The following is a 14,493-nucleotide window of genomic DNA, read 5'->3' on the forward strand; positions in this document are numbered from 1 at the left end:
TATGACATTGGTGGAAATAAAAATGATTTATTGTGAAAAACTTAACCAGATAAGTGTTATTTCTATGCTTTCATCCCACTATTAAGTTATTTGCATTTTATTAAGTGTTTTGCAAAAAAGAAATAGACCTGAAGGCCATGGAAATCTTTTTCCCTTGAGTGTCCTCCTTATTTCCAGCCTTGCATTCACACGATAAATTTGTGTGCCTGAAGCAGTTCTCTGCATGCTATTCTTTCTAAACTAATTTCCAAAGACTAGGCAGGGAGTTATTAGCCAATTCATTGTCAATTCTAGCTTTCTCTCTATATATTTGCTATATGCACTAATTTTACTTGTCATTCATGTTTTCAACAGTCTATTTTAAGTATGTATTAAAAAGCAGTAATCAAGTTTCTCTGATAATTCAAACCAAAGTTACAAAAATTTATTTTACTTTTTTTGTTTGAGCTCTGAGAGTCTGTGAAAGTTAAAATTTTTACAGCAAGCGCTGTGGTTTAGATTGTGTTTCCAGTGACATAACTAGTTAAATGTAAACCAGATGTGCTTTGAAGTTTATTTCCAGGAATGTACAGTGAACTGTTTCAGTTCCTGGTTCCATGACATTTATAACATAAAAACAGTGTATTTAAAGAAAAATTAAACAGTTGATATCTGTAGCTGTCATTGCATGTGTTTATAGCTTTTGAGTTCATAATTGCTTAATATAAAGTCAGGATTTTGCACATTGATGAAATTGACATTTTTCCTTTGGGGAAGGTTCTTAACAGATTAAATTAATAGGTGATATATAGTCTGTCTTCAGATTAAGTATCTGCTGCTTTTTTGGCTATCTGATTTGTTTTTACATTGTGGTTTTTTCTTTTAAATTTAGTACTCTGGAGTAGATGTTTTCATTCCAAATCTGTGCTGTATTTACAAAACCTGCTCTTATATTTTTAGGAGGCTTTCTTGCTACAAAGGACCTGAAAGAAAGATGCATTTATATTTCTTAAAAACAATTTCTACATCAAGAATCCATTAAATACCTGGGTATTTATTTGGTAGTTTTGAAACAGCAAAGAGGAAACATAACTATTTTCCACATGGATTTTTAAGTTTGCATTTCAAGTCTACAGACTTGAAAATTAGCAATGAGCCCTTCCTTTTCAGAACCAATTTAGTTTATATTTGACTTGAGATGTTCAAGAGTAAACGTTATGATCTTCTAGTTATTTGCATGTTTTCCTCAGTATAATATTCCTATTTAGTTCAAAGAGGTGTTTAGAAAAAAATAATAAATACTGTGGTGAATTCAGAAACGGTAGTATTCAACAAAAGGGTGTCTTAAAGTATGTTGACCTGTTTCAGATAATTAACCAGTTATAGAAAGAAATCTGAGTATCTTTTCCTTAAATTGAGTGGTTTAATTTATACTGAAAGTCAGTCTTTGGTATTGTTTTTAGTAGTTTAGCTAAATCTTGTATTTATTTTTAATTAACTTGTGTTAAACTATTTAACTTTATTGGTTTAACATCTTGTTTAGTCACTACTTGAGAATATAGGCTTACTCTAATTCCATCATACTTCTGACCATCGACAGGAATTGTTTAGATTACGATATGCAATTTGACTTCAGACTCAAATCAATGATAGTAAAAATCTATTTAATACAATTAAAAGTTTATTTTTCCTCTTTTTTTTTATTTTAATACAATCAGTTGTGCCCTAAAATGTCTCACACTAGAACTTACCTGGTGGTCCAGTGGTTAAGAACTCATTGCCTTCCAATGCAGGGGATGTGAGTTCCATCCCAAGTTGGGGAACTAAGTTCTCACATGCAACATGAACTTAAGACCGAATGCAGCCAAATAAATAAATAAATATTTTTTGAAATGTCTCAAACCAAACATGGAAATGTGAACAGAAAGGTGTATAAGGGCTGGAAGAGAAGGCTATACCTGGTGTTAAAGTTTCATCCCTTATTTTCTGATTTGTATCCAGGAGTTTGGAATTAAAACCAGGATTGTGATGTGTTGTCTCTTCTATAGGCTTTTTAAATTCTTCCAAAACCTCATGGAATCACCAATGACAGAAACAGTCATCTTTGTGCACAGTACTCATTGCACCTAGGAATATGTTGCTTTCATGGAATCAGGATTCGAATTTCCCACAGGAAAATTATATCTCATTTCCAGAGAAAATTAATCCAATTTATGAAAAGTTGTAGTGAAACAGTAAAGATACTGAACCCTTTCAAAACAGGCTGATTCCTGTAGTCCTGCTGAGTCGCCCAGCTGTGCACATGTGTATCCGCACTGTAAAATGCACGTCTCCATTCCCCGTTCACTTTATGCCTCATAGATCCATATTAAAATTACAAGAGCCAAGTTTACCAGACGTTCTGGCATAGCGTGGCTTGTTGGAATAATATTTTCCAGAAACACATGGCAGCTCTAACAGAATCTTTTCCTTCTGGATTGTAGATATAAATGAATGTGAAAGCAACCCATGTGTCAATGGGGCCTGCAGGAACAACCTTGGATCTTTCAATTGTGAATGTTCTCCTGGCAGCAAACTCAGCTCGACAGGATTGATCTGTATTGGTAAGATCTGTGCGTGGTGCCGATGTTTCAGTTTCACTCCAAAGATAAGCAGAGACACCAGGACTTACTGTGGGTAAACAGTACATGATCACAGGAAGCTAATAATTTAGGAGTTACTTCAGTTGTTTTCTCTTGTTATCCAGGTAGGAGCAAAACATGATAGTATAAACTAGACAGACTCTTACATTTTGTTAGATTCTAGGAAGCATTCTTTTTGTGTAAGTATATATATATATATATATAATACCATAAGTTATAAGCGTTTCCATACCACACACATATTTATATTCATTCCCCAGGAATGCCTCAGGCAGCAATACAATCAAATCCTTACTGCATACTTTTTATAAACAACCTTCAATGGTAAACAAAAATATGATCACATTTGGACTCAGTTAACAGGACAAGAACTTGAAGAGTTGAAACTTTAAACAAATAGAAAGAATTTGTTGGTTTTTAAAAAATTTCTTCTATCAATCATAACTTTATGAATGCCAAAGAATTCTTGCTTTGGAAAATCTCTAAGAGAGAAAGATTTGAAAACTTCCAGGACTAATGTTTCAATGTATCTCAAAACATAGAAGGTCAGTTCTTGATGAAGGCGTGTGTGCGTGCTCAGTCACTCCAGTCGTGTCCGACTCTCTGCGACCCCATGGACCACGACCCACCAAGCTTCTCTGTCCATGGGATTCTCCAGGCAAGAATACTGGAGTGGGTTGCCATTTCCTTCTCCAGTGATAAAGTATGAAGTGAGTGAAGTGAAGTCACTCAGTCATGTCCGACTCTCCGCAACCCCATGGACTGTAGCCTACCAGGCTCCTCCCTCCATGGGATTCTCCAGGCAAGAGTACTAGAGTGGGGTGCCATTTCCTTCTCCATTGATAAAAGGCAGTAGGCCATAAATAAAATGAAATAGTCAGATCTATTATAACATTACTATAAGCAACTCTTCAGTTTATGTAAGAGAAAAAACCAATCTCAGTTCTTTCCTGCTTCTAGTGTCTAAGGCTACACTGACTAGATAAACGTACTTCACGTTTTTACCTAGTATCCACTTTTGGTGGTGGTTGAGTTGCTAGGTCGTGTCCGACTCTTGAGACCCTATGGACTATAGCCTTCCAGGATCCTCTGTCCGTGGGATCTCAAAGTGAACTAAATATATATTTCCAAATAGTTAGGGAGGTGTTACAGTTTTACATAGTGCCAAATAAATTGGCAGTTTTTGTTTGTTATCTATTCAATATGAATTTTCAGTTTAGTGTTTGCCAAAGACAATAGTATTTTCCATATTATATCTGATACTAACAGTATTTAGCTGGATACTTAGAGTACTTGTTTGTCACAGGAAGGAGAAATGATGAAGTCGAAAGTTTCAATGAAAACCTTCCCTTTGGAAATGCCAGCACTCAATTTCCCAATGAGGTACAGCTGGTGAAATTTGAGCCTTGCTCTGCTCTCCATACTAGAAAATAGGCTGCCATCTGCCTAGGGCATTGCTTTTTTTCTCACAGAATTCCTGGTTGGGGGTGGAGGGCAGTACATATGGATTGGATCTGGTAAGGCAGAAATATTTTTGCTAAGCCACAGTTTCCAACTGAGATAAAATCATTTTATTATGCAAAGGAAATAAACTCAGCATTAGTCAATTAGTGTCTCAGAAAACTAAATCTGTATGCCACTTGGGCGTCAAAGATACCTTAAGAGTTTTTGCTTCATCATAAACACTTCTGGGATTTTGGGCCTCTTACCCTTGTAGTTAATTATTAATGAATAAAAAAACAAAGACATTTTATTTCCAAGTTATTATGTTGGACACCTAAACCCCACAATATTTTTCTAAGCCAGTGTATTATGTGTGTTCATTCATTGTGATAAGATTAGAGTATCTCAGCCAAAAGCTGCTCAGAAAGAAATGTACTTAATATATTTACATTTTAGACATTATTTTAACTGCTTTTTTCATTAAAAACAATTCAAGTTTTAAAAATAAATAGTAAAATGTACATAAGAAATAGTATGAATGTACTTTTAAAATAAGACTGTCAAATGGCTTTAATCAGTGTTTAGCCTGCAAATTGACCCTTGGTAGGAACCAAATCTCTAAATTTAGAACTGAATAAAAATCCCCTGATGTAATTATGAATTTAAAATTAAATGGGAACATAAATGAATTAGTTAGATACAAAGAATATTTCAGGATTTAGAACATATTCTACAAGCTTCGTAAACATAAACCAATCTTCAGCTGTCCTAGACTGCTTGAAGAGATTATTATTTTCTGACTGAAGTGATGAAATATAATAAAACAATATATTTGATTAACCTTTCCTGCATTACACTGCTTCCATCTGATGGCTCTGCATAATCCGTACCAGTGTCCCTCATCTTTGGCTTGGATCTGAGTTCTGTCCTCACATTTCATGGACACAACAGGGGCAGTGACCTCTCTGTTGTAAAATCCAATGGTCAATTCTTGTTCCTCATCTTAGTCTATTAACAGTATTTAACACAGTTCATCACACATCCCCTCTCAGAAGTTTTTCCTTTTGGCCTTCTCTTTTTCTGCTTTCACTTTCCTGGCCTCTTTCTTCAATTTCCTTTGTTAAATCTTTCATTTTCTCCTGCTATCCAGTTGGAAATGTCTCACAGGTCAGTCTTGGGGTCCTGGATGTTTTTGCATCTCTGTTTTACATGCATGCTTAGATGTCCTCTACATTAACTCTCACAATTCTCTCTCTAGCCTTAATCTCTCCACTAGTTTCAGACTTGTCTTTCTAATTATCTGCATAGTATCTCCACTGGGGTGTCTAATTGGCATATCAAACAGCATGTCTAAAACCAAATTTCTATCTTTCAGCTTAAATCTGGGTCTCCTAGAAGCAGTTCTGTCTTGACAAATTGTAACTCTATTTTTATAATTGGAGTCATTTTTGATGACTTTTTTTTCAAGCTGCAGGTTGAATCCATCTAAATCCTGTTGATTGTACTCAAAGTTTTTCCATATTTCAACCCCTTCTGACCATCAATTTCAACAACCCCCAATCCAAGCCACCATTATTTTTCTTTTTGACTATTCTTATAGCCTCTAGCTTATCTGCTTACCCTGCTTTATTTTTTTGGAGAGCTTAACCAACCTCTGACTATATAACTACATCTATATTGTGACTGCATATGTGTGTAGTTACATATATACCTATACACACACAAGGAAAAACAATAAGGAGAGATGGATCGTGTATGAATGTATGTCTATTGATTTTGTGAGTTTTCAGTGTTGATACAATACCAGTCTAAAGAAGCACTAAGTTGCAGAAAGAGACCTCTAAAATCATACAATGCAAGTTTGAATCTTGACGCTGACCCTCTCCTGGCTGGGTGACCTTCTTCTGGTAAATTAGTTGACCCTTGTGCCTCAGTTTTCTCATCTACAAGTTGTCTGTATCTTACAGGGTTGTTTTAACGGGTAAATAAACTAATGTATGGAAAGCCTTTAATAGTGCTTGTTGCTGCCTCAATAAATATTAGTAAATATTTATCACAGTATATCTTAAAATGACTACAGTCAAGGTGATAAATCAGTAATTAACCCGGTTCTTAAAAGACCATTTAAATACATGGTAGCGAAGAGTCGGACACGACTGAGCGACTTCACTTTGACTTTTCACTTTCATACATTGGAGAAGGAAATGGCAACCCACTCCAGTATTCTTGCCTAGAGAATCCCAGGCATGGGGGAACCTGGTGGGCTGCTGTCTATGGGGTCGCACAGAGTTGGACACGACTGAAGCGACTTAGCAGCAGCAGCAGCAGCCTTATGCTATCATTACTGTTTCCTCTATGCTATGGAATTTGCAGGTTTAAGCCTATAAAAAAGTTATAATGTGATAGCTGATACAAATGCATATGAGCAAATCTGTTTCATTTGTGCACAGTTTTTATCCAAATTAAATCTCAAAATAGAAAAAAGCAGACTACCCATCTCTTCTCCAAATTCTTGCCCCATAGCTCTTTGTATTCAGTCAAGGACAGAGGTGTTTCCTTTGTTTTACCCTTGAGGTTTGATTCCTGGGTTGGGAGGATCCCCTAGAGAGGCAATCAGCTACCCACTCCAGTATTCTTGGGCTTCTCTGGCTCAGTTGGTAAAGAATCCTACTGTGTTTCTGGTTATATTGTTTTTATTGTAAAACCTTATTGGTCCTTTTTATTAAATGAGTTTTAAATAAAATAAATGCTGTAGGAATATGTTTTTACTTTATTGTCTTCCAAGTCTATGACTGCAATATGCTATTAAGCTTTCTGTTCAATCATTTTATACATCACCTGCAGAGAGACCATCTCAGGAGCTTTTCACATGCGGACTCCTAGGCCACACACCTGGAGACTTATGAATCCGCATTTTAGTAAGAAGCTTGGTAATGTTACACACTAGAAACTGAGATCCACAGTACTGCAAGGGAATCATCACAGGACTTATTTTACCCAGTTAATATTTGCTTTGTCAACTTGGGATTCCTTTTCTCTGTTTCAAAATCTTTTTTTTTTAAACTATCGTTTAAGGAGGAAATTAAATTGGGTGTGGAAACATAGTCTAAAAAGTTAGGAGTAGTTGCGTCTGGATGGTAGTGTTACAGGTAGTTCTTTTATTTTCTCTGCTATTTCTTCAAATAGTTTATCATAAATATGTATTACATTTTGAACTAGAGATAAAGCTGTACATACATACCATAGAAAAAATCCTGAAAGAAAATACATCAAATATATCCATGGTGTGTCTTAATGGTGGTTTTAAAGGTTTTATTTCCTTTTTTATCTTAAAGATTTCTTTTTTCAAATTATTCAGCAAATGATTATCTTCAGTTGGAGAAAAATTGGCTTCTCTCTAATAGAAGAACCATTGTGTGTGGTTTATTTGGTAGAGAATTGGGAGAGAAGGAGATTATTTGCAGAGTGCCATTGGATAAATCTTAAATATCAAAGTATTTGCCATAAAGAATAAATCTTACAAGTATTTTTCATACAAGTAATGATCTTATAACAGTCATGGGCTGTTATTTGCAAATCCCAGTATTGAAGTCTTGGGCAGTAGCAGCTGCTCCTAGAATACTCAGATATATAATTGTATTAATTCAAATATCATGTGACATTTACATGTATGTAATATGCATTTAAATGCATGTACATGTAAATGTGTCTAGCATATATAAAAGTTTTTACGATAACAGTTTTGTTTTTTAATACTATCAAATAATGTTTTTGGTGTATAGAACTGAGTTATATTTTCTTCAGAGATGAGAACTCCCCATTGTTTCTTATTCCTTTTCAGACAGCCTGAAAGGGACCTGTTGGCTCAACATCCAGGACAACCGCTGTGAGGTCAACATCAATGGAGCTACTCTGAAATCCGAATGCTGCGCCACGCTTGGGGCCGCCTGGGGGAGCCCCTGTGAGCGGTGTGAGCTAGGTAGGAGCCTGCCCACTAGGATTCTGGGCTTCACATCAGAAAGCTTCCTCCTCAACTAAGCACCTCTTTCTCTATATATTTACCTAGTCAGGAACACCATAAGGTCATTGCCCTCCCTAATATGATATCTTTTCTGGTAAAATGTATTCACTTCTTGAAATATGTATTGGGTTTATCCTCTTACTATAAGCAGACCTTCTGAATATTTTAGACAAGGAAGGAAGTCAACTAGAATTTAGCTGCTGGATGACATCAGTATCCTCCAGTATTCTTGTTTGCATGTGTCCCAGTAGAAAATGATCTCTCGTTCCTTTAAGTCTTTGGTTTACTTATGATTCAGTTGACAATGTGAAAAATAAAGGGGAATTGTAGGGAAAATTATGCGAATCTCAATATGGGTCAAAACTGATAGAGTTACCACAGCTTATAGGCCGCCGGAGTCCTTTGCCTCTAAAATCCGGATTTTGGTTTTTATTTAGTTCAATTTTGATTCCATTATTCTGTTTGTTGCGCTTAGGACAGTTGTATTTTCTTTTATAATGTGGAAAAAAATGTGTTCTTCGTTCTCACAGATACAGCTTGCCCAAGAGGGTTTGCCAGGATAAAAGGTGTTACTTGTGAAGGTGAGTAGGTTCTTGAAAACATTGTGAATCTTTAGGAAAGTATTTAAAATTGACATTCTCTCCCATACTTTGGAGATACTTATCATTCTCAAAGACCTTGGAATTTCAGTAAAAATACTCTTATGTTGTCAACAAATGTTTTAGAATAATACTTTTAGGAAACAGCTTTGTGTTTCCCATTTCTCCTCTTTATGCTGTGGGGTAAGTTTTCATCCCTCGCCTTAAAGGCATAGAGCAGCTGGCAAAGAGCTTGTCTCGGCTGTGTTTTATGGATGAGCAAGGCTGTGGCAGTTTTCACAGCTGGTACCCAGGAGACTCGGGAGCTTCGTTGTGAAATATATCTGCTTAACTGAGGTAATAATCCACATGATTGCAGAATGAATCTGCTATACAGGAAGTAAGATCACACCTGCTTTTTCTATCAGTGACATCTTTATTCCTCTGCTTGCTTCGTTTCCCTGTAGACGTTAATGAGTGTGAGGTGTTTCCTGGCGTCTGCCCAAATGGACGCTGTGTCAACAGCAGAGGATCTTTTCATTGTGAGTGCCCTGAAGGCCTTACATTGGATGGAACTGGCCGTGTGTGTTTGGGTAAGATTCATGAACCAAGCATACATTTTCTTATTTTGGAGTGTCCTGACCAAATGTATTAGGTTGATAGCTGGAAAACTTGCTTTAAGTAAAGTATTTTGGAGGAAATCAATACAGAATATTTTTTTAATGGATGAATTTAAATGAAATGGGCTTCCCCGATAGCTCAGTTAGTAAAGAATCGGCCTGCGATGCAGGAGACCCCGATTCGATTCCTGAGTCAGGAAGATCCCCTGGAGCAGGGAAAAGCTACCCACTCCAGTATTCTGGCCCAGAGAATTCCATGGACTACAGTCCATGGGGTCGCAAAGAGTTGGGCATGACTGAGCGACTTTCACTTTCACTTTTAAATGAAATGGTTTCTGTGTAATACAGAAAATTGGTACCGCTCAAAAATTAATCTCAAAATTCCTCTTCTCCAACTGAAAACTCTGAACCTATTAGATACTTCTGTTTATCCCCTCTCCCAGCCCCTGGTATCTATACTTCTGCTTTCTGTCTCTGTGGACTTGACAACTCTAAGTGCCTCATATGAAAGGAATCATATGATGTTTGTCCTTCTGTGACTCGCTTGTTTCACTTAGTGTGTCTCCAGAGTTCATCACTGTTGCAGCATCTATCAGTATTTCTCTGCTTTCTCAGACTGAGTGGTGTTCCATTGTACATATGTACCACATTTTTTTTTGTCTGCTTACCTATTGATGGATACTTGGGTGGCATCCACCTTTTGGCTGTTGTGAATAACGCATCTATGAGCATGCGTGTACAAATACCAACATATTTACAAGTTTCTACTTTGACACACCTAGCCTTCCTAGGTGGCTCAAGTGGCAAAGAATCCACCTGCCAGTGCAGGGGATGAAGGAGATGTGGGTTCAATTCTTGGGTCAGGAAAATCCCCTGAGAAGGAAATGGTGACTCACTCCAGTGTTCTTGCCTAGAAGATGGCATGGACAGAGGGGCCTGGTGGGATACAGTCCACGGGGTTGCAAAGAGTCAGACCTGACTGAGTGAGTGAGCACACATTCAGCACACATCCAGTGAGCTGCTCACTGCTGAGTGGCTTCTGTGAGCCTGGTGTATTTTAAAAAACTCACACGCACACAAAAACATTTTAAGTTTTTTAATCAGGTGTTTTAGTCCTGTTCAATCTTTTACACTGAGTCAATGTAATAAGATACCTTATATGTTAAACATAGAAGAAAAATTGGAGACTCGTGTTTGAAGTTAACATTCAGCAGTCCGCTGCAGCTATGCTTCTAGACAAGACCGTGGGGAGAGTCATGGCAAAGTTTTGTGGCTTCTATGTGCACACATTGACTGATCTTGTCCCTTCCTTTACCATCTTCAGAGTTTAAACTATTCTTGATGCTCTATTTTCTAAAAGATTGTAAATAAAGAAGCTCTTTCTATCAACACTGTATTGTAGAAATTCCTGCTGCTGCTGCTGCTGCTGCTAAGTCACTTCAGTCATATCCGACTCTATGCGACCCCATAGATGGCAGCCCACCAGGCTTCCCCGTCCCTGGGATTCTCCAGGCAAGAACCCTGGAATGGGTTGCCATTTCCTTCTCCAATGAATGAAAGTAAAAGGGAAAGTGAAGTCACTGAGTCGTGTCCGACTCTTAGCGACCCCATCGACTGCAGCCTTCCAGGCAGCTGACTTTATCTATCAGTGTCATCCGTGACTAAAGTTAAGCTTCATGATTGAAAAAGAAACTTCTAATAATTCTATGTTGTCTCAACAATTTTTTATTTACCTAAGGAATTTTTTCCCAATGGGTTATGAAACAATAACTTTTTAGTTTGTAATATAGCTTTACATAGGCTTGAATTTGAAATTGAGTTTGCACAAGAGAAGACTCTACACATAGACATCACCAGATGGTCAACACCGAAATCAGATTGATTATATTCTATGCAGCCAAAGATGGAAAAGCTCTATACAGTCAACAAAAACTAGACCAGGAGCTGACTGTGGCTCATATCATGAACTCCTTATTACCAAATTCAGACTTAAATTGAAGAAAGTAGGGAAAACCGCTAGACCATTCAGGTATGACCTAAATCAAATCCCTTATGATTATACAGTGGAAGTGAGAAATAGATTTAAGGGCCTAGATCTGATAGACAGAGTGCCTGATGAACTATGGAATGAAGTTTGTGACATTGTGCAGGAGACAGGGATCAAGACCATCCCCATGGAAAAGAAATGCAAAAAAGAAAAATGGTAGTCTGAGGAGGCCTTACAAATAGGTGTGAAAAGAAGAGAGGCGAAAAGCAAAGGAGAAAAGGAAAGATATAGGCATCTAAATGCAGAGTTCCAAAGAATAGCAAGAAGAGATAAGAAAGCCTTCTTCAGCAATCAATGCAAAGAAATAGAGGGAAACAACAGATTGGGAAAGACTAGAGATATCTTCAAGAAAAATAGAGATACCAAGGGAACATTTCATGCAAAGATGGGCTCGATAAAGGACAGAAATGGTATGGACCTAACAGAAGCAGAAGGTATTAAGAAGAGGTGGCAAGAATACATGGAAGAACTGTACAAAAAGATCTTCATGACCCAGATAGTCGTGATGATGTGATCACTAATCTAGAACCAGACATCTTGGAATGTGAAGTCAAGTGGGCCTTAGAAAGCATCACTATGAACAAAGCTAGTGGAGGTGATGGAATTCCAATTGAGCTATTTCAAATCCTGAAAGATGATGCTGTGAAAGTGCTGCACACAATACGCCAGCAAATTTTGAAAACTCAGCAGTGGCCACAGGACTGGAAAAGGTCAGCTTTCATTCCAATTCCCAAGAAAGGCAATGCCAAAGAATGCTCAAACTACCACACAATTGCACTCGTCTCACATGCTAGTAAAGTAATGCTCAAAATTCTCCAAGCCAGGCTTCAGCAATACATGAACCGTGAACTCCCTGACGTTCAAGCTGGTTTTAGAAAAGGCAGAGGAACCAGAGATCAAATTGCCAACATCCGCTGGATCATGGAAAAAGCAAGAGAGTTCCAGAAAAAACATCTATTTCTGCTTTATTGACTATGCCAAAGCCTTTGACTGTGTGGATCACAATAAACTGTGGAAAATTCTAAAAGAGATGGGAATACCAGACCACCTGACCTGCCTCTTGAGAAATCTGTATGCAGGTCAGGAAGCAAGTTAGAACTGGACATGGAACAACAGACTGGTTACAAATAGGAAAAGGAGTACGTCAAGGCTGTATATTGTCACCCTGCTTATTTAACTTCTATGCAGAGTACATCATGAGAAACGCTGGACTGGAAGAAACACAAGCTGGAATCAAGATTGCCGGGAGAAATATCAATCACCTCAGATATGCAGATGACACCACCCTTATGGCAGAAAGTGAAGAGGAGCTAAAAAGCCTCTTGATGAAAGTAAAAGAGGAGAGCGAAAAAGTCGGCCTAAAGCTCAACATTCAGAAAAAAAAGATCATGGCATCCGGTCCCATCACTTCAAGGCAAATAGATGGGGAAACAGTGGAAACAGTGTCAGACTTTATTTTGGGGGGCTCCAGAATCACTGCAGATGGTGACTGCAGCCATGAAATTAAAAGACGCTTACTCCTTGGAAGAAAAGTTATGACCAACCTAGATAGCATATTCAAAAGCAGAGACATTACTTTGCCAACTAAGGTCCGTCTAGTCAAGGCTATGGTTTTTCCTGTGGTCATGTATGGATGTGAGAGTTGGACTGTGAAGAAGGCCAAGCGCCGAAGAATTGATGCTTTTGAAGTGTGGTGTTGGAGAAGACTCTTGAGGGTCCCTTGGACTGCAAGGAGATCCAACCAGTCCATTCTGAAGGAGATCTATCCTGGGATTTCTTTGGAAGGAATGATGCTAAAGCTGAAACTCCAGTACTTTGGCCACCTCATGCGAAGAGCTGACTCACTGGAAAAAACTCTGATGCTGGGAGGGATTAGGGGCAGGAGGAGAAGGGGATGACCAAGGATGAGATGGCTGGATGGCATCACGGACTCGATGGACGTGAGTCTGAGTGAACTCTGGGAGTTGGTGATGGACAGGGAGGCTTGGCCTGCTGTGATTCATGGGGTCGCAAAGAGTCAGACACGACTGAGCAACTGAAGTGAACTGAACTGATGACTATAAAATCATATGGAATTGTTTAGCAATATCCAAAGTCCAGTAATAAAGAAAAATTGTTTTTGGAATTTTAAATTATCTCCAAAGTTTAGGAAAAAGTGAAGTACCTTTTGAAGATGACAAAATAATAGTACCAGTATGGCTTAAAACTCAACATTCAAAAACTGAGATCATGGCGTCCAGTCCTATCACTTCATGACATATAAATGGGGAAAAAATGGAAACAGTGACAGACTATTTTCTTGGGTTCCAAAATCACTGCAGTTGGTAACTGCAACCATGAAATTAAAAGATGCTTACTCCTTGGAAGAAAAGCTGTGACAAACTTAGATATCATATTAAAAAGCAGAGACATTGCTTTGCCAGCATGGGTCCGTTTAGTCAAAGCTTTGGTGTTCCCAATAGTTACGTATGGATGTGAGAGTGGGACCGTAAAGAGAGCTGAGCACCAAAGAATCAATGCTTTTGAACTGTGGTGTTGGAAAAGACTGTTGAGAGTCCCTTGGACTGCAAGGAGATCTAATGGGTCAATCCTAGAGCGAATCAGTCCTGAATATTAATTGGAAGGACTGATGCTGATGCTGAAACTCCAATACTTTTTTTACCTGATGCGAGGAATTGACTCACTAGAAAAGGCCCTGGTGATGGGAACTATTGAGGGCAGGAGGTGAAGGGGATGACAGAGGATGAGATGGTTGGATGGCATCACCAGCTCAATGGACATGAGTTTGAGCAAGCTCTGGGAGATTGTGAGAGATAGGGAGGCCTGGCGTGCCGCAGTCCATGGAGTTGCATAGTCGGATACAACTGAGCTACTGAACAACAGCAACAGTATGATCAAATAACTAATGAAATCAAATTGCCTTCAGTAACTAAATGATGCTATGTATGAATTTATATCATTGATTTTCAGTTATCACTCAGCAAAATAAATTCTTAGTAGTAATATCACTCCAAATGACACCTTTGTAACATTCTATGAGGATGTATTGGATGTTCTTCATCCTTATACCTTGGTTAAATACATTTTGTCACTACTTCAATTTTGCTACAGTAATTCAATGTGGCTGTGGATATGCGATAGTTTCAAGAAGAGACTTGCATAG

The 14,493-nt window shown here is 38.0% G+C and overlaps 1 protein-coding gene across 1 annotated transcript in view; it reads left to right on the top strand.

The window, feature by feature from the left end:
* FBN2 (fibrillin 2) overlaps window positions 1-14,493 on the top strand; it is a 229,160-nt gene that overhangs the window by 146,664 nt on the left and 68,003 nt on the right. The window contains exons 20-23 of the mRNA XM_004008653.5: window positions 2,463-2,582; window positions 7,906-8,043; window positions 8,616-8,666; window positions 9,131-9,256. Coding sequence (XP_004008702.2) covers window positions 2,463-2,582; window positions 7,906-8,043; window positions 8,616-8,666; window positions 9,131-9,256 — 435 coding nt within the window. The remainder of the gene's footprint in view (window positions 1-2,462; window positions 2,583-7,905; window positions 8,044-8,615; window positions 8,667-9,130; window positions 9,257-14,493) is intronic.

Source organism: Ovis aries, chromosome 5 (assembly GCF_016772045.2).
Source record: "Ovis aries strain OAR_USU_Benz2616 breed Rambouillet chromosome 5, ARS-UI_Ramb_v3.0, whole genome shotgun sequence".
Taxonomy (NCBI): Eukaryota; Metazoa; Chordata; class Mammalia; order Artiodactyla; family Bovidae; genus Ovis; species Ovis aries.